General features: G+C 48.7%; 1 protein-coding gene across 1 annotated transcript in view; it reads right to left on the bottom strand.

Moving 5' to 3' along the window:
• The window catches only part of DNAH1 (dynein axonemal heavy chain 1), a 76417-nt gene that overhangs the window by 35179 nt on the left and 14898 nt on the right, over positions 1 to 26340 (bottom strand). The window contains 17 exon segments of the mRNA XM_088831534.1: positions 2423 to 2602; positions 3160 to 3265; positions 3420 to 3541; positions 4694 to 4858; positions 6351 to 6563; positions 7134 to 7387; positions 7464 to 7662; positions 8044 to 8199; positions 8647 to 8788; positions 9850 to 9932; positions 10304 to 10423; positions 10855 to 11080; positions 11176 to 11369; positions 12059 to 12209; positions 13917 to 14215; positions 14907 to 15118; positions 15637 to 15794. Of these exon segments, the coding sequence (XP_088687660.1) occupies positions 2423 to 2602; positions 3160 to 3265; positions 3420 to 3541; positions 4694 to 4858; positions 6351 to 6563; positions 7134 to 7387; positions 7464 to 7662; positions 8044 to 8199; positions 8647 to 8788; positions 9850 to 9932; positions 10304 to 10423; positions 10855 to 11080; positions 11176 to 11369; positions 12059 to 12209; positions 13917 to 14215; positions 14907 to 15118; positions 15637 to 15794 (2980 nt within the window).

The following is a 26340-nucleotide window of genomic DNA, read 5'->3' as shown; positions in this document are numbered from 1 at the left end:
TAAGGCTTAACCCTGAGGTTAAAGGGTTCAGCTCCACCATCAGCGGTCAGCCGCTGATGCTGGGGCTGTGAGAGGTCATGGGGGGACATCCCAGCCCAGGGCCTGGCACACAGTGAGTGCTCAAAACATAACAACAGCAACTGATTATGGCTAGGAACCAGTCTCACTTTTTGGAGGGTGTTTTCAGATTCTTCCCTCTGCTCCCAGAGACACTCTGGCTGACTGAGAGCAACAGCAGACAAGGCTGCAGTCTAAGGATGAGGCAGGTGCCAACTATAAACTGGCACTTGCCAAGAGCATTACCAACCACTGAACAACAAAGATATTTGCCAACTGCCTCTGTGGAGAATGAACCCTGTGCTGCTGTAGCTGTTGACCTTCAGCCCCATGAGGGGGTTCAGGGTGGAGTGAGGCACTCCGGGCTCCAGGGAACCTGGCAGGACAAGTATTTAAATAGGAGGATATGTTCAGAAACAGATTTTATGATCCCAGTCATTGCACCTCCTCATTATCTAGAAAAGCACTAAATCCCTTCATGATGATGACAGATCCTCGTGACTAGGAGAAAACCTCTAACCTCTTGCAAAGTAAGCGCTTGACCACAGTCATCAAGACAGTATGGTACTGGCACAAAGACAGAAATATAGATCAATGGAACAAAATAGAAAGCCCAGAGATAAATCCACACACCTATGGACACCTTATCTTTGACAAAGGAGGCAAGAATATACAATGGAGAAAAGACAATCTCTTTAACAAGTGGTGCTGGGAAAACTGATCAACCATTTGTAAAAGAATGAAACTAGAACACTTTCTAACACCATGCACAAAAATAAACTCAAAATGGATTAAAGATCTAAACGTAAGACCAGAAACTATTAAACTCCTAGAGGAAAACATAGGCAAAATACTCTCTGACATAAACCATATCAGGATCCTCAAAGCAAAAATAAACAAACTGGACCTAATTAAAATTAAAAGCTTCTCCACAATAAAGGAAACTATAAGCAAGGTGAAAAGACAGCCTTCAGAATGGGAGAAAATAATAGCAAATGAAGCAACGGACAAAGAATTAATCTCAAAAATATGCAAACAACTCCTGCAGCTCAATTCCAGAAAAATAAATGACCCAATCAAAAAGTGAGCCAAAGAACTAAACAGACATTTCTCCAAAGAAGACATACAGATGGCTAACAAACACATGAAAAGATGCTCAACATCACTCATCATCAGAGAAATGCAAATCAAAACCACAATGAGGTACCATTTCACGCCAGTCAGAATGGCTGCTATCCAAAAGTCTACAAGCAATAAATGCTGGAGAGGGTGTGGAGAAAAGGGAACCCTCTTACACTGTTGGTGGGAATGCAAACTAGTACAGCCACTATGGAGAACAGCGTGGAGATTCCTTAAAAAACTGGCAATAGAACTGTCATGTGACTCAGCAATCCCACTGCTGGGCATACACACTGAGGAAACCGGAATTGAAAGAGACACGTGTACTCCAATGTTCATTGCAGCACTGTTTATAATAGCCAGGACATGGAAGCAACCTAGATGTCCATCTGCAGACGAATGGATAAGAAAGCTGTGGTACATATACACAATGGAGTATTACTCAGCCATTAAGAAGAATATATTTGAATCAGTTCTAATGAGGTGGATGAAACTGGAGCCTATTATACAGAGTAAAGTAAGCCAGAAAGAAAAACACCAATACAGTATACTAACGCATATATATGGAATTTAGAAAGATGGTAATGATAACCCTGTATGCGAGACAGCAAAAGAGACACAGATGTATAGAACAGTCTTTTGGACTCTGTGGGAGAGGGCGAGGGCAGGATGATATGGGAGAATGGGATTGAAACATGTAAAATATCATATGTGAAACGAATCACCAGTCCAGGTTTGATGCATGATACAGGGTGCTTGGGGCTGGTGCACTGGGATGACCCAGAGGGATGGGATAGGGAGGGAGGTGGGAGGGGGGTTCAGAATGGGGAACACATGTACACCTGGGGCAGATTCATGTCAATGTATGGCAAAACCAATACAATATTGTAAAGTAAAATAAGTAAATTAATTAAAAAAAAATAAAGTACCAGTCAAACATGTGAAAAAAAAAAGTAAGCGCTTGATTGCATTAAGCTCCCGCTTCACCAAAATTGTATATACTGACCTTCCCCCAATGCCACTTTGGAGCAGTCTCTCAGAGCTATCTGAGGTGCTGCCTCCTGGGCTGCAGTCCTCATTTTGCCCCAAATAAAACTTAACTCACAACTCTCAAGTTGTGCATCTTTTTTAGTCAACACAGGCAGGTAACTCAGCCCTCATGATGGAGCAAAAAGGCGCTGAGAAAGGAGCCAATGGAAGGATGAGCAGGCTGGGACGCTGCGCTGGGAGGGGTGGCATGGCTCACCGTGGGGTAGGCCTTGATGGCCCTCTCGATGATGTCCCGCACGCTGGCCTTCATGCTGTTTTCCACCTCCCGCAGCCAGTACTCCACGTTGCTGGATGGGTAGATGGAGAAGGACAGCTGCACCTCCTCACCCTCTGCCGAGTACATATGTGTGATCTCCAGGTCCTCCTGAAACAGCAACTGTGGGCGGGGCGGGGGGGGAACAGTGAGAGTGGGGTGAACCTCAGTGTGTCCAGAGGCCTGCCCACCAGGGCCCCAGCGTGGACCCCGCCCGTGTCCTCCACCTTCAGAAAAAGGTTCTCGCCTTTGGAAGAGAGCACCCTTTGGCTGGACCTCCCCTGATTCTTCGTGGGCAGGACGGATCTGCCTGCTCCAGCTGTGGCCCCGCCCACTCAGGGAGGCTAAGCCTGCCCTGCAAGTGCCCCCCCATTCTCCCCTCCCACAGGCCTGTGAGGCCTCCCTTGTAGAGGAGATTCAGAAGCCTCTGACCTCTTGGGTTTCTCAGCCTAGCCAGCACCTCAGTGGATTGCAGGGGGGCCAGGGCACCCCTGGATGAGCTGGGAGCAAGAGCTCCCCAACCCTGAGCCAAGGCAGCTGACCCTCCTCCCACAGGCCCCAGGGATGTCTCTGAGGGCCTGGGATCTCATTCCCTGCTAAAAAGATTTGGGGTGAGAGAAGAGGTATCCTCCCTGGGACGGTGCCCCCAGGGCACCTGAGCCCTTGGCCCAGCTACCCACCTGGGCGATGTTCTCGAAGCACTTGCGCAGGTGGGGCTGCACAGCAGTGGGGTCCTTTGTCTGGGACAAGATCTCGAGCAGCTCGTCATCAGATAGGAAGTAGAATCTGCCAGGGAGACAGGGGTGAGGGCCGTCAGGCAGCCCTGGGTCCCAGTTTTCCCAGTACTACTGACATCCCTGTACCCCACCCTGACAGGGTACTGGGTCCCAGCCTCGATGGCAGGCAGGAGCAGAGCAGGCGTGGGCCAGGCGTCCCCCACCTGGGGAAGGCGCTCCGCTTGGTCTCCAAGTACTCGCTGAGGCCTTTCTGCACCATGTCCAGCAGCTTGTTGCAGTCCCGCAGGCTGTCCAGCAGCCTCTGGTCAGAGCACACATTGATCACCTGCGTGGCCCGGGTCAAAGACAAATTGAAAGTGAGTGTGGTCCGGCTGGGAGGCAGCAAGGTGGGCTCAGAGAAGCACCCATACGTGCTTCCTTGAGACTCTCAGTGAGCCTGGGAAGAGACACGGGCAGGAAAACTGCCCTAAGCCAGGGGCTGCCTCCGTGATTCAAAAAGACACATGCACCCCAATGTTCATTGTTGCACTATTTACAACAGCCTAGGTGCAGCTAGTGGTAAAGAACCTGTCTCTAATCCCTGTAGGAGACATTAGAGACGTGAGTTCGATCCCTGGGTCGGGAAGATGTTCTGGAGGAGAGGATGGCAACCCACTCCAGTATTCTTGCTTGGAGTATCCCATGGACAAAGAACCCTGGTGGACTACAGTCCATGGGGTCACAAAGAGTTGGACGTGGCTGAAGCAACTTAGCACAGGGGCTGTCTCCATCACTTGTAAGCACCACAGGAAAAAAGTCTATGATTAAAAACTAGGGTTGGAATTCTCTAGTAGTCCAGTGGTTAAGAATCTGCCTTGAAATGCAGGGGACACAGGTTCAATCCCTGGTCAGGGAACTAAGATCCCACATGCTGAAGGGCAACTAAGATCCAATGCAACCAAATAAGTAAATGAATATTAAAATCAAACAAGCAAAAAAACTACAGTTAAGCAAAGCCAAGGAATTTGATTTGCTGCAGGACTTGTCCTTTCTGTTCCGTTCTGTCACTCAATCATGTCCGACTCTATGCGACCCCGTGGACTGTAGCCTACCAGGCTTCTCCGTTCATGGGTTTCTCCAGGCAAGAATACTGGAGTGGGTTACCGTTTCCTTCTCCATGGGATCTTCCCGACCCAGGGATCGAACCCCGGTCTCCCGCATTGGAGGCAGATGCTTTAACCTCTGAGCCACCAGGGAAGCTGCAGGACTTGTCAGGTCCTTTAAAAATATTAATGGGGACTGCAAATCTCCAAGAGGAAAAACCATCAACTGCTATGTTTCTGAGGCATGTCTCAAGACTGAGGAGCCAACTAAGGGGGACAACGGCCAAGACCAAAGCCTTGGACTTGTCCTCCGGTCTTCCTTGTTCAAGGAGAGATGAGGCCAGGAACCTCTTCAGTGTCCCAGCTGCCCTCCTCCCATCCCTGTGTGAGCTCACCTCCCGGTTCTCGGAGGCATTCTTCATGATCTTCCTCCAGATCCGCTCCATCGTCTGGTAGCGCTTGCTCTCCACCGGCAACTGCCGGTTGATGTCCTCAGAGCTGAAGATGGGCTCCAGGTAGAGCCAAGCCCGCTGACAGTTCAGCCACTCCTCCAGCACCTCCTGGACAGGGTGTGAACTGTCAGGGCCTGCGATCCAAGTTGGGTCCTGCCCCCCATGACCTAGACATTTTATCCCACTAGAGTTCTGGGCAGAGCGCTGGGGACCAGAGCCTGTGTCCATGGGGAAATTTCTAGGTGGCCCTGTCAGTCGCAGTACTCCAGGGAACAAAGAGGCTGCATGGATGCCTGCCTTCCAGAGAAACCCCAAGTCCTCCATAGGCTGTCCAGGCCTCTAACAGAGCCAGGGGAGCTGCTCTTCCTATGAGAGAACCACACCCCTAGCAGCACACCATGAGGAAACAATAAAGAGCCCAGTGCATGGAAGCCCAAACTAGTCTCCTCCCCTGGGAGGACTCTGGGTCTATGACCCCAGGATTCTTTGAGGTGTACTGGGACTTGAGCTTGAGATCCCCTAAAATACTCTCTAAAACATCAGTACACAAGTGAGCCCTCTTCAAGTCACCTTCCCCTCTTGCCTCCACAATCCCCTTTCCGAACTTGTCTCTTGCCTTTCCCTATCAGTGCAAATTCATTCATTGATGAGTTCATTCTCTTCTTCACAAGCTGTGTGTTGTGTCAGGCCCAGGTCAGGCCCATGTGGGCTCCAGAGGAAACAGAGGAGAGGGTCGTCCCTGCCTTTGAGGAGCCCACCACCCTCTGAACAGCCAGATATGCCTCTGAATCACTGAGGGCCCCGCACGTGTGATGGGCTCTGTAAGGGGCACTGACCAGAAGCCTCGATGGGAACACCGGGGGGGAGTGGGGGAGTCTGTGAGGGCTGCTTGATGCTGGTCCCTGGAGGAGATGGGACTCCAGGGAGATAGGACAGCAAAGGATGGAGACCCAGGGACAATGCTGATGACCCCAAGGAACAGAGAGGCAGGTCTTGCTCTCTCAGTCTCTGGCCTTCACTGGAGGTCTTCGAATAGCTACCGGGAAGGCCCCTAGAAGGAGTTGCTGGGATCACACTAGTAGGCCTGGCCCTGGACTGACCTCAGGACTCTGCAGATAGCCCCAGCCACTGGCCTCAAGAGCCCTAAAGAACAGTGATCCCCAGTGCCCTGGCGCCCTCACCCCAAGGTGGCTCCAAATGAGACAGGAGTGGCAGTGGGCGGCTCCGGGAAGAGTGGGAAGGGACACTGAGGAGCCTCAGGCCTCATGGTGTCCAGCCTGGAAAGCCCCAAGCCGGGAGGTCCTAGCTGTCCCAAGCCCAGGCAGGACTCAGGGGTCTGGGGGCAGCTCTCGTGCTCCTCTTTAAGGGCAGCTTTGGACCAAACACTGGCCCCACCTCCATGTCCCGAACTGCCAACTCCAGCAGCCCAACCTCAGAGATGGAGAGCCCCTCCTCTGACTGAGGGGCCTGTCAGAGAGCCAGGAGCTGGGCAGACCTGGGCAAGGCACTTCACCGCTTTCAGCCCCACCCAAACATCATAAGGGGCCACCTTGGGACAGGGCACTGGGAGGGTGGGGGAGGAGAGGGCAGGAAGGCCCACCTGGGTCAGCTTCAGCTTGGTCTCCCAGGAGTTGATGCGTTGCTCAAAGGGCTTCTTGTAGGGTGAGAAGGACATGCTCTGGGTCATGACAATGTGGTCATCGAGCAGCTGCGAGGCCTCGTCTGGGCTCTTGAGGATGTAGGTGTCCGTCTCCTTGTAGGGCATCACATTGAACAGGATGGTGGACCACTCCTTCTCCATCTTGTCCAGAGCCTGGGGGTGGGGGGTGGGGGGTACAAGACAGGGTTGGGTTCCCAGAAAGAGCGGGCCCACATTAAGCAGCACTGGGCAGGCAAAGGCAGGCTTTGCTCAACCAGGACCTTCAGTCACGCGCCCTCTGTAAACTCTCATCTTGTCTAGTCAACAAGTCCCCCAGGGACCCTCGTCGGAATCCAGGGCAGACACGCTCTCACACGCTCTCATGCGTGTACTGGTATGCTGTGGGACAGCTAAGTCACTGGTTAGGAGCTCTGGTTCCAGCCCTTGCTGGCTAGGCCGCCTCGGCCAATCGCTGAACCTCTCTGAGCCTTAATTTGCTCATCTGCTAAGTGAGGCAATGCTCTCAACACATTCCTGAGGGAGGAATAACTCAAGAGGAATAACTGAGTAATAACAGGGCTGGTGGACACTGTGCCAAGCACTTCACACACATTATTACACTTAATAAGGTGTAGCTCATCCCGGAGGTGAGGGACCCCAGGGGTGGGGCCCAGGACGGCCACCTTCCCACGCCATCGGGCAGCATGTGGGTGGGGCAGGGAGGGCCTGCCGGGGGCTGCCCACCTGCTCAATGGCGTACTCCTTGCCGGCTACCTCGGCCACCTTGCTGATGCTCTCGATGTGGTCCTGCAGGTTCATCTCGAGGCAGCGGGCGAAAGTCAGGTTGGCCTTGGGCCTGACGTTAATGTTGATCTCACTGGACAGCACGTCCCAGTGCCGGTTCCTCATGCCAGGGTTGCGCAGCCCCTGGATCAGCGGGATGTATGGCTTGAACTCCTCGATGCGGGCCCGGATGTCTAAGGCCACGTCCTGGCAGGCTGCAGAGCAGGGTGGGCAGGGGTGAGAGGCAGCAGGCCGAGGGGGGGGGCGCAGTGGGCTGGCTGGGCCGCCTACCTGGGATGTCTTTGAACTGCTTCACGCACTTGTGCATGGTCTTAAAAGACTCGATGACGTTCTTCTCCAGCTGCTCTGCATCAATGGCCGACAGGGGGTCGTTCATCCAACTCTCGGACCAGCGCAGCCAGTCGGAGGCTGTGGTCCAGAGGTCCAGGTAGGGCTGGAACTCCTTCACCATCCTGGAGAGCTTATCGTACTGCAGGGGCAGAAGAACTGGGGCTGGGCCAGGCTGCTCCTCCTGGGTCCCCCCGTTCCTTGCTCCCATCCCTGACTCAGCCCCCAAGGACTCAGGCCTGGCCTCCGTTCTTCCTTCCCCCACATCTGGGCTCTGAGTGGCTGAGCCAGGTCTGTGCTGAGCCTCTCGCCTTCTGCTGGGGGTCCAGCCAGCCTCCTCGCCCTGGGGACCACGGGGTGGGTAAGCTCATCTCTGCAGCCTGTTCAGTCCTGCCCCCCCACCAAATGCCAGGGCCCTGCCAGCTGGTGGCTGGTTCCAGAGGTGGCCACAAAGGCCGTGGGCTTCTCCTTGAGCCCTTCTTGGGGCTGGGGGACAGTGTGCCTGGGGCGGGGGTAGGCCTACGTTGGTGATGGGCAAGCCAAAGATGCGCTCGCGGTTATTGTAGAGCATCGCCAGCTGCTGGCAGTCCTTCAGCTGCTTCTTGACCCGCCGCACCTCGTTGGCGATCTCATGCGCCCGCAGAATCTCCACGTGGGTGGAGAAGCCAGCTACCACCAGCTGCGGGCCAAGGAGCGAGGGATCAGGGGCTTCTGCGGCCCCACCTATGCCCACGCATCCCTGCGCACATCCAGGGAACCCGCGGTCCCCAGGGCATCAACATCTCCCAGTTCTGAGAGGACTTTCTCCTGGAGGGGGTGGTTCCCAGGCCCCTGGTAACACAACAAGGCCAGATGAGACCCGGTGCCCTGAATGCCATGCCCACTGGGGCACCAGGACACAACTGAAGAGCTGGGGCTCTCTGAGACCCTGAATTTCTCGGGAACTTGCTGCCTAGGCAGCTCTCTAGCCTTCAGTTCATTCTTTTAGCCACTTGTTCATTTGTCCAGCAGCCACTGACACAGCACCTCCTGACTGCCAGGGGCCAGGCGCAGCCCTGGAGGGGTGGGGAGGTGGGGTGTAGGGTGTGTGGGGGGGTGTGTTTCTGTGTCCCCAGCCCAGCCTCACCTGCAGCCCTTCCAGCTTCTCCTGGAAATTGTTCTGATCCATAAGCTGGATTTTGCGGAACTTCTCCTCATCTTCCAAGTGTTGCTGCCGCACCAGCTCTATCTGTCCAAGGATCTTAGTAGGCCAGTTGCTGGCAGCCCATCTGGATGGAGCGGGGGTAGGGAATGGTAGGGATGTCACACTGAAATCATGGGGTGGCAGGCCAGATTGAAGGGGAAATGGGGGATCCGGGCAGCATCTGGAGCAGCCAGGGCTGGGCAACAGGGAAGTAGAAGTGAGCCTGGAGGCAGCCACTGCCACCCTGTGGAGTGGGGCTGCCTGGCAGGGGAAGTAGTCCCCGCCCTGGGATCGCGGGCAATGTGCAGGGAGATGCACACCCAATGAGCCCGGTGCAGTGACAGGACCCAGAAGGAGAGGTGGCTGACACGAGAGATGCCATCCTGAGTTTCCCTCCTAAACCCCAGGACTGCAGGGGCCTCGGCTCAGATGAGGCAAAGTGCCAGTCTCTAGCCTTTATTTTCTGCTTCCTTCATATCAATGCCCTCTGCCAGGCTGACCTGGGGGTCCTGTGGGCTTCAGGGACTCTGCATACAGGTGGCTTCAGGCTGCAGGTCCTGTGGGAGGCCGCCCTGGGCACCAGGATGTCCCACAGAGCAGGTGACTTACAGCTCCCAGGCAGGGTTCCCAGGAAACACTGCCAGTCGCTCCCAGGCCCCAGAAACCTGGAGGCACCCCCAGTCTGTATGACAGGCTGGGCAAGGGGTCTCCAGGCCTGAGTAAGGCTGTCCCAACTGGAGGCCATTTCCCATGAGGCTCTTGAGCTGAGGTGGGAGGCCAGTGCTCCTCACCAGGGGCCACCCAGCAGGCTGGGCTTTGCCTTTTCTCTGTGCTCCCAGGAACCCTCAAGGGCCTCAACCACAAACAAGGGGATCGTAAGTCCAGAGATCACATGTGTATCAGCAATGACGGGATAGAGGATGGAGATAGGCTGGGGGCAGCAGAGTCCCTAGACCAATGGGGCCAGAATTCCTTCTGCCCCACTGGCCAGATGGCCCTGGCCCATGCAGAGCCACGGCCTCTAGCATCTCAGCAGGGCATCTCTGGTGTGACCACGTGGCCTGCAGCCACTGTGGTTCAGTACTTCTTTCCCCTCCCTCCTGCTATCCACCACCCACCTGGTGTGGGGACCAACCTCCCACTCACTTGTCATTGAAGTCTTCGGTGCTGAGGTTGTAAAGGAATTCATCCATGACCTGGTAGTCACCCATGATCTTCACAATCCGCTCCTGCATGTACAGGCAGCCATGAGAACCACGTGTGCCTGGAAGTGGGAGGAAACCGGGACCAGGCTCCCCAGAGTGGTGGGGTGCTATGGAGAGGCTGCCCTCTTTCGGAGAGGTGAGGCCTGGGACGGAGGAGGAGATGTCAGCTGCAAGGCTAGCTTTGAGCTCAGGGGTCCTGGGGCCGTGGCCACCACACCTCCAACCTCCAGCCCCCAACCCATGCCCTCCGCCCCACTGACCTCCCAGACAGCAGAGCTCTGAATCGCCATCACGCACCCAGCCTCCCAACCCTCGGAGCCCAGCTGTCCTCTGTGTCTACCTCACTCCCAGCTTCCCGGCTCCTGCCCCTCCAGCTCCCAGTGGGCCCACCTCACCTCCAGCCCCACCAGCTTCTCCGGGACGCCCTTCATCCACTCGCGAAGCTCAGCCAGCTCCTCGATGCTGTTGGGCTTCTCATAGATCTTGCGGCTGATGCTGCGGAATTCTTCACAGATCTGGCAGGAGGGGGAGGGTTCTGGGGAGGCCCTGGGCCCCTTTCTTGCCTTCCCAGGGCCCTGCTCCTCCTTCTTGGTCCCCCACCCCACCATATCCTTCAGTGCAATCTGAGAAGGGGTGCTCCCTGCCAATTCACTGGGGAGCTAAGGGTCACCTGGCACGTCCCCTCCTCCCCAGCCTCCTGCACCAGCACCACACCCTCAGCTCTGTGAACTGATCCATCTCAGGGGGTTCCTTGTGAGGGCTCCCCAGGTCTGTACAAGTCCAGGGAAATAGAGAGCAGCCCCCACCTCCTGGGGCCTCTCATGGGGACCCCTGGCAGGGTCGAGGCAAGGAGACTTCCAGACCCTTCCATTGACACCCCTGAGCATGCACACGCACGGCTGCACGTGCTGCTGCAGTCGCTGGGGCCGGGCAGGTGGGCACTTACGTCATCCACCTCCTTGTGCAAGTTCTTGGCCAGGATATCCAGCATGGAAGTGGCCAGGGCCTTGCGCTTCTTGGACAGGCTCTGCTTCACGTTGTCCACATTGACGTAGAAGGGCCCGATGATGATGCTGCTGGGCAGAGAGCTGTCCAGGACCTCTTTCTCATGCAGGTGGGTGAGCACCACCTCCCGCACCTCCTCGGCTGACGGGCACTGCGTCTGGAAGGCCCTGGGGACAGCAGGCACCCACGAGGGGCAGAGGGTGGTGAGAGGGTGGGCGGGGGCCACCCAGACAGGCAGACACACTCCAGCCTGCACACGCACTTGAGGAAGGTGTTGACGTCATTGTTGCTCAGCTCCAGGTACTTTCTGAACTCCCTGGCGTAGGCCTGCAGGGGGATCATGGCCTTGCGCACTGCATTGGCGATCACGGCCCGCAGCTCTTCCACCAGCGGCTCATGAAGCCCCACCGACTCCAGCAGGGGGTCGCCACTGATGAAAATGTCCTCCATCACCAGCTGGGGGTGAGGGGGAAGGGACACAGAGCTGCATGAGCCACGGGGCAGGTGGGCAGAAGGGTGGGAGTGTGGTTCAGACTGAGTGGGCAGGAGTCTGGGGGTGGTGGTGAGGGGAGAGGATTTCCTGTTGGGTCCCCTAGACGGGGTTATGGACTGACACAAGGCAGGAAGCCCTGTGATGCCCACTGAGCGGTAGCATCTTCCTCTGCCTTCCCTGGTTCAGCCCCAGGGCAGTGAGACAACCACGTTGCTGGTGGCTCTAAGCAGCAAGGGAAAGAAGAGGGGACTGGGTTACAAGGGCTCTGGCGTGGCGGGCTGTGCTGTGACGAGGAATGAGGGCTTTTGAGAAGGGGTCTTGAGAGTGGAGGTGGGTTTGTGTCTCTATCCTGAGGGGAAGAGAGAGGTGAGGAGCTGGGTGGGATCTGGGTCAGACACGGCTGTGGCAGGAGCGAGCGAGCCTCACTCCAGCCGCAGGTCTGACCCTTTGCAGCTAGGTGAGCTTGGGCTTCTCCAAGCCTCCTCTACAGAATGGGGATGTTAATGGTTCCCAGTTCGGCTGGTGGTGAGCTATTAAATGAGCTATTCGAGAATTACAGGGCTTAGCACGCTGCCAGCTGGGTGGGAGGCCCATGGTGGAGGGGAACTGCCTGGGCACTATGGCAGCACCCAGGCACGAGTACCCACTGTACCTTCTCCAGCTGGGGCACTGTGTGGGTGGCCAGGATGCCCTTGTCAAAGAGGGTGAGCAGAGAAGTCTCAAACTGCTCCAGCGGCGTGCTGTAGTGCACTCCCGAGGTGTCCAGCATCAGGTCCACGATGAACAGGGGGTTCTTGCGGGGCCTGTAGGGACAATGGCCGGGGGGAGGGGGGATGGGGACTGTGGGCGGGGGCCTGAAGAGGCACGCACACAGGAGGCATAGCCCCTGCCTGTGCTGCAGGTCTGATGGCTCCGGAGCTTCTCCATGAGCGAGACTTGCCTCTGCCCTCTTCCCAGAAACTGCCAGGTTACCAGAGAGAAAGACCCAGACCAGCCAGATAGGCTCCTCTGTTCTGGCCACTTGCCCAGAGGCCCATGGGCACCAGGAAGAGGGAGGACCTCCACGTGGTCCCGAGGTCATCAGGGCAGGTTTGCCAGACCCTGGGTGCTTGTGGCACCCACACTTTCCCTGGGAGCCCACCACCCTTAGCTCCAGACGCCCCATCACAGGCAACGACCCTCAAGCCTGGATCCCCACTGAGCCTCTCCATGCTCTGGATTGCTAACACCCTGACCTTGAATGAGCATCTCAGACATTCTGTGTTCCCTGCCTCCCACCAATCCCCACAAGGGCTCAGTGAACCCTAGGAGTCAGCCTTGCCTCCTCCCCACACACATCTGCCCTCCCCCAGCACTGCGGCCCACACGCTGTCCCAATCTGCCCTACCAGCCAATCGCCCTGTGTCTAGAAAAGGGCCAGGGCCATGGTCTGACTTCTCTTCTGCCTCGGTCATCCTCACAAAACCAAAGCATGGTTTTGGGATGTTGTTCAGATTGTTATCCCCCCTGATGGCTGCTGACCACATTCAGAATAAACCCAGCCCCTGACCATGACCCCACGACCCCACGAGGCTCCGCATCGTCTGGCCTGGTCCCCTCAACCTCTCTTGTGTCATCCTGACCAGCTCTCTCTGCCTTCCCCACTCCAGCCGTAGCTGCTGGCCTTTCCTTCCATGGCAGCTCCAAGTTCTCTCTCCCTTCTGTGAGTCTGCCTGGCGCCCCTTCCCCAGCATCCCCTGACCGGGTTTCCTCTCATCCTCAGTTCTTGGCTCAGATGCCACGTCCGCCCTGACCCCCTGCCAATGCCCCCTCTCCCAGGTCTGTCACAGCCCCCGCCAAGATCAGCAAGGACTGTTATTTGTTTATTTCTTTGCTTGCTGTCTGTGCCCAGGTGAGAGCGGGGGCCGCGCCCTTCTTGTTCCCCTAGAACCTTGCCTAATTCATGGCAAGCGCTCAGAAAACATTTCTCGGGCTTTCTTGGTGGTCCAGCGGTTAAGAAAACGCCTGCCAAAGCAGGGGACACCAGTTTGATCCTGGGTCCAGGAAGATCCCGCGTGAAGTGGGGCAATTAAACCCGCAGGGCGCCACGACTACTGAAGCCCGCGTGCGCTAGAGCCCGTGTTTCCCAAGAGAAACCGCCGCAGGGAGAAGCCCAAGCACTGCAACTAGAGAGTAGACCCTGCTCGCCTCAACTGGAGAATGCCTGCGTGCCGCAGTGAAGACCCAGCGCAGCCAAAATAAAAATGAATGAAATAAACATTTCTCAACTGAGGAACTCAGTGAGTGACTGAGGGACGGAGGCCACCAGAAGACACACCAGCCGGAAGGTGCTGGGACATCCCCCGGCAACCAGGGGAGCAACCCCTACCCCTGGCATCCAGGACCTGGCAGAGCTGGGCACCCTGCCCCTGGCGGCCCCAGTCCCCCTAACCCTGCACTGCCCTAGCCCCTGGCGCCTGAGAAAGAACAGTTCTGGTGTCGACAGTTGGCTCTGCCCAGCCGAGCCCTACCTGTAGGGGCTGTTTATTAAGTCTTCGCCCCAGACCATGTCGTCGGCGCAGTCAAGCACGCTGCAGCAGGCGTCGTTGATGAACTGCGAGAAGCTGGCGAGTGAGTCCTGCACCAGGAAGCGCAGCGTGTCCTGCAGCATGTACTTGAGCAGCTCCATCAGCTTGCGCAGCTTCGACATGAGGTACACCTCCCAGTTGGTCTCATAGAGGTTGTACCAGCCTTTGCTCATGTCACGGAGGCTGCTGCGCATGGCTACCTTAAGCGTGCTGATCCAGCTGTCCTTTAGGAACATCTGCACCTGCGGGGCCACGGCTGGCATCACGGGGCCGCCTGATGGAGGGGCCCGCCGCCCGCAGCCGCCACGATCGGGGGGCCCTCCGGACTCAGATGACCGTCCCCCCACCCCAGCTTACTGTCAAGCCCTGCCAACCAACACCCCCTGCCCGCCTCCCCACTCCCCACCGGGGACCAGGGTTTGTGGGGGAGGGGAGAGGGGAAGGAGGGAGGGGGAGCAGAAGCCAGGCTTTCCCACCAGTCAAGGGAGAGACGGACACAGAGAGTGAGGCAGACAGACAGCAAGGCACAGAGTGGAGCTAAGAGAAGCTGCTTTCCTCCCAGTCCTGCTCGTGCCTGTCTCCCTTGACACGGTACACCCCTCGCCCCTCACACTCTCATGCTCAGTAGACACAGGGCTGTACGGGGTTCCTGCTCCCCCTTCCCAGGCCAGGAGTCTGCTTCAGACGCCTCCAGTGTTGGACAGAACACGACTAGAAAAGGTGCCTGGCCTGCGTGTCCTTTTCTGAGATGAACCACCCCCTTGGTGGCCGCCCCAGTCTCCTGCAAGGTCTAGGAAGAGGCAAGGCCTGGTTTCAAGGAAAGCAGGAGCTCTCAGCTGATGGACTCTCAGGCTTCCCAGGACCCCTGTCTGGGTTCAACGGCTCCGAGGCCCTGGCCCGCTGCCGCCTTCCATCCCCTGGATGCCCACTCACCTGGGAGAAGGTCTGCGACTGGATCTGCTCGAACTCCTCCAGGCGGCTGTACTTGGAGAGGCTCGAGTGGAAGAGGGACATGGTGGTCACCTTGTTGCACTCGGCCCGCACCTTGCTGAGGGCTGTGATGACCTCCGACCGTGTGAGCAGGGACACGAAGGTGAAGTCTGCCTTCTGTTCCAGGAAAGGGTACTTGGGTACACTCACCAGTCCTGCCAGGGTGGGGGGACAAGGGCCAGTGTCAGACCAGCCTTGGATGGACCAGGGATCAGGGCCAATCTCCCAGGTAATGATGCGGAGACAATTCCTGCCTCCTCCCTGGAAGAGACACCCATGTCCTTGGAAACTTTTCTTCCCCATCACCTACCTGGGTTAACCCAAGGTCCCGCAGTGAAGTGCCCATTCTGAGACGGGTAAACCAATTCCCTTCAGGTGACTCTGGGTCACAGGCCCTTTCAAGGTGGGTAAGAACCATGGGCTCCCTCCCCACCCCTTCTTGCTCACCCTGCACACAACCCCTGGGCCCATCCATTTACCCAGTGACTTCTGCACCAGACTTTTCAGAAGCACTTTCTTCCACCACCACCTGCTCCCTGACCCTAAACCCCAGCTCTCCAAGCAGGTGGGTAAAGAAGGGGATGAGTTCTGCGGACAGGGAGGTCCCAGAGGGAGGGGCTGGAGGGCTCTGGCCAGGGGTGGCCATGGGACCACCTTGCCCAACCACCCTCACCTTGCTTGGGCACCTTTTCGTCTTCCTTCTTAGGTAGAGTCACGTAGGAGAATGTCTCCGGCTTGGAGGAGACGATTTTGTCAAAGTTGATCTTGTTCATGCTGCGCTCATAGTCCAGGTTTACTTCCCTAGAGAGGTTGCTGAGGTGCTCCAGAACCCTGCCCAGAGGGAGCGGAGAGGGCAGGGTCAGCAAGCTCCATACATCCTGCCACCCGCATACTGCAGGCCGGTGGGGCTCATGACTCTGCCCTGCCACGGACCTGGGGATATGAGTGTAGGGTGTCCCCTCTGTGTTCTTGGGTGCACCTTTGTAATTTACAGCCAAAGATATTCTAAATGATACAAAACTTAAGAAATGGAATTATGGACAACCAAGGTAACGATGGTGACATCAATTCAACTCTCCCTGGATACATTTTTTTTAAAAAAAAGAAAAGGAAAACCAAAGCAAGAAGAACAAACAATATTTACCAAAACCTGCACCTTTAGCATAACTAGAATAAAGAGAACATCCAAACTCACATTATCTTCAAGCAGGAAAATAAACATCAACTCTCAGTGCACTCTCACTCACACTCCGGCTGCAAGCCTTCATGGAGAACAAGGGAAGTCTGAAAAAAACTGCAGGGAGGGAAGTGCGGCAGCCCCAAGATGGATCTAAAATCCCTCCAGAAAGAGAAAATGTTTCCTAACTGCAAAAATACCGAACAAGGTACATCAAGGCGCTTACTAAAAGGGACTCAGCAGTGCTCGCTCAAGGTAGGAGTCTCTGAAAGCCATGAAAGGCTTCCCTGGTGGCTCAGAGGTTAAAGCGTCTGCCTCCAATGCAGGAGACCTGGGTTCGATCCCTGGGTTGGGAAGATCCCTGGAGAAGGAAATGGCAACCCACTCCAGTACTCTTCCCTGGAGAATCCCACGGACGGAGGAGCCTGGTAGGCTACAGTCCATGGGGCCGCAAAGAGTCGGAGACGACTGAGCAACTTCACTTCACTTCACTTATCAAGGGGGAAGGTAACAGGAAAGGGGTCTTTTGGAGATTGGGAGTGGGAGGCAGCTAGAAAAACAAGTGAAAATTAAGAGTCCTGCAAGATAGAACAAAATCCTGGAGGACACACGGCTCTCCCTGCCTCCCTATCCACAACACAGACACACACACACACACACCATGGCCATGTATTTCTAAAAAAATTAATAAGCCAGTTTGCTATACTAACACAAGAGGGCGCACTGGAACTAAAAATCTTGTGCATCTTTCCAAATCTATGAAATGAGACTATATGTATATAAAGCTGCCGTAAGAAAAAGAAAACACCTTACTTGATGAAAAGTCTCACATATCTTTCAACAAAGATAAAGCAGAGGAAAACTAATACAACACTTCAAACTAAAGTGTATCTTTTCAAACATACATTTGGACACATGAAAAAATAAAACATGGGTATAGGCAAATAATGGGAAGAAAAGAAATGATATTTAGTTGGACCCGGTGAAAAACAGAACTAAATTATCTAATGAAGGAAAGCTAAATTATTATAAGATGTCCAAGGAAGAATACAGTCAAATTTAAAAGGTAATAAAATACATATAAGAAAGTTAGGAATATAACCAAGAGAATAAAAATGAGAAGAAGAAAGAACAGAAAAGGATCAGAAAGTTGTTGAATTAAAAACAGGCAGAGTGCCCCTGACCCTGCAGCAGGCCATCACTGACCCATGTCTCTGCTGGAGACTCCTGAACACTCACAGCACACTCTAACTCTTACGACCAAAATCAATTGAAGCCTGCAAGGAAAGACAAGGGTGGCATTTAGGAGGTCTCTATAACAGTCCAAGAAAGGATGATAGTTAAGTCTGGACTACAGAGAAACTAACAGAGATGAAAGAAGCCTGGAACTGATGAGGAAACTGAAGGTCAGAGAAGCGGAACAATTTGCCTGCACCCATGGAACTAATAAGGGGCTGCTGCTGCTGCTGCTAAGTCGCTTCAGTCGTATCCAACTCTCTGAGACCCCATAGACGGCATCCCACCAGGCTCCCCCGTCCCTGGGATTCTCCAGGCAAGAACATTGGAGTGGGTTGCCATTTCCTTTTCCAATGTATGAAAGTGAAAAGTGAAAGTGAAGTCCTCAGTGGTGTCTGACTCTTCACGAGCCCACGGACTGCAGCCTACCAGGCTCCTCCATCCATGGGATTTTCCAGACAAGAGTACTGGAGTGGGTTGCCATTGCCTTCCCCAGCCTTTAACTGTCATCACACTTGGAAACCATAGTGTTACATACATGGTCACATTCAATTCTCTGTCAATAAGACCCTGAAAAAAACTCTGGACCCCGAGGATTAAAAGATCAAGCCCCAAGCCTTTGGAGTGGAAGCACTGACTCCCAGACCCTAGACTACCAGAGAAGTAACCCCGGGGAGCATCAAATAGTGAGAACACACACAAAGGAAACCACTTGAATACAAGACCTGGCATCACCCAATCACCAGTAGCACTCTGTGCAGGACACCTCATCTAAACAACAAACAAAACAAAAATACAAACCCAATCATCAGCAGACAGGATTACCACCTCACTGAGCCTTACCCATCAGAGGAAAAACAAACAAACAAACAAACAAAAACTCAGCACAAATCTCACCCTATATGAAGCTCACACAAACCACTGGACCAAACTTAGGAGGGAAAAAACCAAAATGAAGAAATAATTCAACCTTGAAGCCTGGGAAAAGGAGACCTCAAACACAGTAAGTTTAAGAAAATAATGAAACAGCAGAGAAATACTACACAAATGAAGGAACAAACTAGAAACACAGAAGTCCAAATAAATGAAGAGGAAATAGGCAAACTACCTGAAAAAGAATTCAGAATAATAATAGTAAAGATGATCAAAAACCTTGAAAACAAAATGGAGAAAATGCAAGAATCAATTAACAAAGACCTAGAAGAATTAAAGAATAAACATACAGAGACAAACAACACAATTACTGAAATTAAAAATACTCTAGAAGGAATCAATAGCAGAATATCTGAAGCAGAAGAATGAATCAGTGAGCTGGAAAATAAAATGGTGGAAATAACTTCTGAAGAGCAGAATGAAAAGAACTGAGGATTGTCTCAGAGACCTTTGGGACCATATCAAAAGCGCAAACATTCAATTATAGCAGTCCCAGAAGAAGAGAAAAAAAAAGGGTATAAGAAAATTTTTGAAGAGATTATAGTTGAAAATTTTCCCAACATGGAAAAGGAAATAGTTAATCAAGTCCAAGAGGCACAAAGAGTCCCATGCAGGAGAAACCCAAGGAGACACACACCAAGACATACTAATCAAACTAACAAAGACTAAACACAAAGAAAGAATATTAAAAGCAGCAAGGGAGAAGCAACAAGTAACATACAAGGGAAACCCCAAACGCTTAACAGCTGATCTTTCAGCAGAAACTCTGCAGGCCAGAAGGGAATGGCAGGATATATTTAAAGTACTGAAAGGGAAAAATCTACAACTAAGATTACTGTAACCAGCAAGGATCTCATTCAAAATTGATGGAGAAATAAAAAGCTTTTCAGATAAGCAAAAGTTAAGAGAATTCAGTAGCACCAAACCAGCTTTACAATAAATTTATTAAAGGGACTTATATAGTCAAGAAATACAAGAGAAGAAAAAAGATCTACAAAATCAACCCCAAACAATTAAGAAAATGGCAATAGGAACATATATGTCAATAATTACTTTAAATGTAAATGGATTAAATGCTCCAACCAAAAGACACAGACTGGCTGAATGGAAACAAAAACAAGACCCATATATATGCTGTCTGCAAGAAACCCACTTCAGACCTAAAGACACATATAGATGGAAAGTGAGAGGATGGAAAAATACATTCCGTGCAAATGGCAAGCAAAAGAAAGCTGGAGTAGCAATCCTCATATCAGACAAAATGACATTAAAATAAAGAATATTACAAGCGATAGGGAAGGACATTACATAATGATCAAGGGATCAATCCAAGAGGAAGATATAACAATTGTAAATATCTATGCACCCAAATATAGGAGCACCTCAATACGTAAGACAAACATTAACAGACATAAAAGGAGAAATTGACAGTAACACAATAATAGTAGGAGACTTTAATACCTCACTCACACCAATGGACAGATCATCAAAATAGAAAATTAATAAGGAAACACAAGTCTTAAATGATATATTAGATGAGAGGGATCTTATTGATATCTTCAGGACATTCCATCCAAATGCAGAAGAATTCACCTTCTTCTCAAATGACCATGGAACATTCTCCAGGATAGACATCAAATCTCAGTAAACTTAAGAAAACTGAAATCGTATCAAACATCTTCTCCGACCACAACACTATGAGACTAGATATCAATTATGAGGAAAAAAAACTGTAAGAAACACAAACACATGGAGATTAAACAACACGTTTCTAAATAACCAAGAGGTTACTGACGAAATCAAAAGGGAAATTTAAAAATTTCTAGAAACAAATGACAGTGAAAACATGACAACTCAAAACCTATGGGATGCAGCAAAAGCAGTTCTAAGAGGGAATTTTATAGCAATACAATCCTACCTCAAGAAACAAGAAAAACATTGACCAGACAACCTAATTTTACACCGAAAACAACTGGAAAAAGAACAACAAAAAGACCTCTAAAATTAGTAGAAGGAAAGAAATCATAAAGATCTGAGCAGAAATAAATGGAAGAAACAAGAGAAAAGATAAAAACTAAAAGCTGGTTCTTTGAGAAGAAAAACAAAATTGACAAGCCTTTAGCTAGGCTCATCAAGAAAAAAGGGAAACGAATAAAATCAACAAAATTAGAAATGAAAAAGGAGCAACAAACAATTCTGCAACAAATAATGCAGAAATACAAAGGATTATAAGAGACTATTATGAACAACTATATGGCAATAAAATGGATAACCTGGAAGAAATGGACAGATTCTTAGAAAAGTTCAATCTTCCAAGACTGAACCAGGAAAAATAGAAATTATGAACAACCCAATTTCAAGCACTGAAATTGAAGCTGTGATCAAAAATCTCTCAAAAAACTAAAGCCCAGGACCAGATGGCTTCACAGGAGAATCCTATCAAACATTTAGAGAAGAGCTAATGCCTATCCTTCTAAAACTCTTTCAAAAAATTGCAGAGGAAGGAACACTTCCAAATTCATTCTACAAGGCCATCATCACCCTGACACCAAAACCAGACAAAGACACACAAAAAAGAAAACTACAGGCCAGTATCACTGATTAATATAGATGCAAAAATCCTCAACAGAATTTTTGCAAACAGAATTCAGCAACACATCAAAAAGTTCATACACCATGGTCAAGTTGGGTTTCTTCTAGGGATGCAAGGGTTCTTCAATACATGGAAATCAATCAATGTGATACACCATACTCACAAACTGAAAGATAAAAACCATATGATAATCTCAATAGACGCAGAAAAAGCCTTTGACAAAATTCAGCACCCATTTATGATTAAAACTCTTCAAAAATGGGCATATAAGGAACCTACCTCAACATAGTAAAGGCCATATAGGATAAGCCTACAGCAAACATTATTCTCAATGGTGAGAAACTGAAAGCATTTCCCCTAAGATCAGGAATAAGACAAGGGTGTCCACTTTCACCACTATTATTCAACATAGTTCTGGAAGTCCTAGCTACAGCATTCAGAGAAGAAAAAGAAATAAAAGGAATCCAGGTCAGAAAAGAAGTAAATCTCTCACTGTAGATGACATGATACTGTACATAGAAAACCCTAAAGATAGTATCAGAAAATTACTAGAGCTAATCAGTGAATTTAGCAAAGCTGCAGGATATAAAATCAATACACAGAAATCCCTTGCATTTCTATATACTAACAATGAAAAACCAGAAAGAGAAATTAAGGAATCAATCCCATTCACCACTGCAACAAAAAGAAATAAATATCTAGGAGTAAACTTACCTAAAGAGACAAAAGAACTGTACACAGAAGATTATAAGACACTGATGAAAGAAATCAAAGATAACATAAACAAATGGAGAGATAGTCCATGTTCCTGGGTAGGAAGAATCAATATTGTGAAAATGACTATACTACCAAATGCAATCTACAGATTCAATGTGATCCCTATCAAATGACCAATGGCATTTTTCACAAAACTAAAACAAAATACTTCAAAATTCATATAGAAACAAAGACCCTGAAGAGACAAAGCAATCTTGAGAAAGAAGAATGGAGCTGGAGGAATCAACCTTCCTGACTTCAGATTATACTACAAAGCTACAGTCATCAAGACAGGATGGTACTGGCACAAAAACAGAAATATAGACCAATGGAACAAGATAGAAAGCCCAGAACTAAACCTATCCACCTATGGGTACCTTAATTTTGACAAAGGAGGCAAGAGTATACAATGGGCAAAGACAGCCTCTTCAATAAATGACGCTGGGAAAACTGGACAGCTACATGTAAAAGAATGAAATTAGAACACTTCTTAACACCATACACAAAGATAAACTCAAAATGGGTTAAAGACCTACATGTAAGACCAGAAACTATAGAACTATTAGAGAAAAACAAAGGTAGAACACTTGATGACATAAATCAAAGCATGACCCACCTCCTAGAGTAATGGAAATAAAAACAAAAGTAAACAAGTGAGACCTGATTAAACTTAAAAGCTTTTGCACAGCAAAGGAATTATAAGCAAGGTGAAAAGACAACCCTCAGAATGGGAGAAAGTAATAGCAAATGAAACAATAAGCAGCTCATACAACTCAATGACAGAAAAAAAAAAAAACAACCCAATCAAAAAGTAGGAAAAAGACCTAATCAGATATTTCTCCAAAGAAGACATACAGATGGCTAACAAACACATGAAAAAATGCTCAACATCGCTCATTATTAGAGAAAAGGAAATCAAAGGCCATCATCTACAAACAATAAATGCTGGAAAGGGTGTGGAGAAAAGGGAACGCTCTTGCACTGTTGGTGGGAATGTAAATTGATACAGCCACTACGGAAGACGCTATGGAGATTCCTTAAAAATCTATGAATAAAACTACCACATGACCCAGCAATCCCATTCCTAGGCATATACCCTGAGGAAACCAAAACTGAAAGAGACACATGTATCCCATTGTTCATTGCATCACTATTTACAATAGCTAGAACACGGAAGCAACCTAGATGTCCATTGACAGACAAATGGATAAAGAAGCTGTGGTACATATATACAATGGAATATTACTCAGCCTTAAAAAGGAATGCATTTGAGTCAGTTCTGATGAGGTGGATGAACCTCAAACCTATTATACAGAGTGAAGTGAGTCAGACAAAGAAAGATAAATATCGTATTCTAATGCACATATACGGAATCTGAAAAATGGTTCTGAAGAATTTATTTGCAGGGCAACGGTGGAGAAACAGACATAGGGAACAGACTCGTGGATGTGGGGAGAGGGGAGCAGAGGGTGAGATGTGTGGAGACAGTGACACGGAAACTGACATCACCATACGTAAAATAGACAGCCAACGGGAACTTGCTGTATGGCTCAGGAAACTCAAACAGGGGCTCTGTATCAACCTAGAGGGGTGGGATGGGGAGGCAGATGGGAGGGAGGCTCAAAAGGGAGGGGATATATGTATACCTGTGGCTGATTCATGTTGAGGTTTGACAGAAAACAACAAAATTCTGTAAAGCAATTATCCTTCAATAAAAAAAATTTAAAAAAAAACAGGTAAATAAGAAACAACATGATAAAGAGAAAGATAGGATGGAGTCTCTGATGAAAAGAAAACAATGGCACAGAACTAATATTTAAAACAAAAATTCAAGAAAAATTTCCAGAAATAAAATAATATCTGAATTTAAACATTTAAAAGGTCGATTGTGTACCTGGGGGAAAATATCTGGAATGATCAACTCTAAGATGTACCCTAGTAAAATGACTAAAGATGAAAAAATCTCCAAGGCCTCCAAGGAAAAAAAAATCAAACAACTTACAAGTGAAGAGGATTTTGACATCAGATGTCTTAAAAGCAACATACAAAGCAAGACAACAGAATAGCATTTTTAAAAGCAAGGAAAAAAAGTATATGAACCAGGAATTTTATATCCAGTCAAGCTGTCATTCAAGTTTTAAACATGCAAGAACTCTAAGAACATGATACCTTTGAGCCCTTTATAAGGAATCTTCTAGGAGTTTCAACCAGTCAAGAGACTGATGGGGTTCAGGACACACCACCCAAAACTATGGTACCTTGGCACAGAATGTTCTAAGCTGAAGGACCACAAAAACAGCAGGTACAGGAAGGATTTTCTGACCTTCCCCTGAAGCAGGTCATAAGACCCTCAAGTGAAAGATAGCTCCCCTTACCTGGAGGAAAGAGACATCCTTAGCTCCAGAATGAAGGAGGCCAAGAGGAACCTGAATGTTCAGACCTTGTTAAGGTTCCCCAGGAGACTCAGTTCATATCCTTTTGTCCTATCACATTTCCCGTGACTTTTCATTCTTCATCAAACCTAGTATAAAAACGCTCAGGTTTAACCTCTTTGTCTTTATTTCCATATGAATGCTCCCATGTCACATAAAACTTAAACATGCTTCCCTCTTGTCAATCTCTTTTCTGTCACTGACATCCAGCCAAGAACCTAGAAGCGTATAGCAAGGGAGAGGGTATCGCCTCTCCTGCAAGATGTCAGGGGAAACTTCAGGAAAAGGGTTCATATACTTAATATAGTACACTGAAGATTAACACAGAGAGATGAAAGTGGAAGAATATTATCGTAGAATACTAACTAGAAAAAGGCAACTTCAAATGGGAGGAAAAAGGGATGAGATAAGTAAAATAAGATCAAGTACTGTTGCATAGGAAATAGGAGGTTAGCAGACACATTAAAAACCAACAAACTGGAGAGTAGAAGGTTAAATAAGGAAGCAGGAAATTATGAGCACTGTAAAAGGATAAGCACAAAAGAAAACAGTAAAATAAAGGTACAAACTGTCCTAAATACCAAAAGAAAAACTTTAAGTAAAAGAGCAAAGAAAACACATTATGAGGAGAAACAGTATCATATTATAACACTCATAATAATTTTAATGTGAAACAACATGACAGAAATCAGATCAAACGTATCAGCCATATCAATAGAAGTGAATGGTCTTAACTCACTGTTCACAAGAAAAAAGATTTTTAGTTTGACTCACAAAGTAAGACCCAACTATATGGTGATAACAAGAGACCTACCTGAAACAAACTAATTCAGAAGGACTGAAAATAGAGGGAGGGGAAAAGATTTTATATATATATATATAATGGAAACAACAGCAAAAAACAAAAAACAAGTTACAGTTCTGATATCAAGCAAAGTAAAATTCAGGTCAAAAAGCACTAGACCTGATCAAGGATACTTTTTAACGCTAAAAATATCAACTTATAATGATAATATAACACACTTCTCTCACTGGACAAGAGTAAGTGAAGATGCAGAAGATGTAAATAATATAACCAATATGGTAGATTTTTATGGAGTACATGTAGATATAAAACTTTTGTACCTTAATAATAGGAATACACCCCTTCTCAAGTACAAATGGAACATTCACAAACACTGATTACATACAGTCATACAGAAAATACCAGCAAGTTCTATATAGTAGAAATATTATAAATAACACTCTCTGATCTCAATACAACAAAACTAGACATTGCTAACATTTTAGCAAGTACTTTCCACATGGAAAAAAGTTAAAACTTTACATTAAACTCTATAATGAAATAGAAAATAAAAATAAAAATTTTGTAATTAAAAAAAAGAAGTACTACATATCAGAATCTGTGGACTACTGCATTTTTAAAGTTATCAGAAGAAAATTCATAGCCTTAAACCCATTTATCAACAAGAATGCAAATAAGTGAATTAAACACCCAGCACAAATACACGTGTGCACACAAACTATGAATATAGCGAAACACAAGCCAAAAGGAAGGAAATAATAAAAACAAAAGTAGAATGATAAAGATGTAATAGTCAATCAAACTAATAATCCTAAATCCTATGTTTTTAAATTAACAATCAAGCAAATCACAAGTCATTTAATAAAGTAAAAAAGAGAACATAATTCTGCAAAATAAGAGGTGATTAAGGAAGACAATGTTAAAACGAAAAAGATTTTAAATCATATTGTAAATTTCTATGCAAATATATATTAAAATCTAGACAACATGATAATTTTCTAGAGAAATAAAATATAACAAAATTGACTCCATTGGAAAAAGAAAACTTAAATAGACCAATTTCTGTAGAAAAATTAAGTTATAGAAAAACTAAAAAAACACCAGGTCCAAATGGTTTATGAAAGGATGACCACATAGCCCCAATGCAATATAAATTGTTCCAGAGTACTGAAGGAAAACGTCAAAATTCTTTATATGAAGTAAGTATAACTTTGCTTCAAACCTGTTAAAAACAGTACAAAAAAATTTACAGACTAACATCACATATCAATGATAAAGTTCTAAATAGGTTATTAACCAACAAAACCTAATACCACATTAAGAAATGATACACCATGGCTAAGTGAGATTTATTAAAGGATTGCAAGGCTGTTTCAATATCCAGTTTAGTTCAGTTGCTCAGTCATGTCCAACTCAATATTAGGAAATAAATTAAGATAATTCAC

This window comes from Moschus berezovskii, chromosome 24 (assembly GCF_049115385.1).
Source record: "Moschus berezovskii isolate FMDL1 chromosome 24, NW_MosBer_1.0, whole genome shotgun sequence".
In the NCBI taxonomy this organism is placed as follows: domain Eukaryota; kingdom Metazoa; phylum Chordata; class Mammalia; order Artiodactyla; family Moschidae; genus Moschus; species Moschus berezovskii.
The sequence above is the reverse complement of the archived record's forward strand: the minus strand, read 5'-3'. Positions and strand labels throughout refer to the sequence as shown.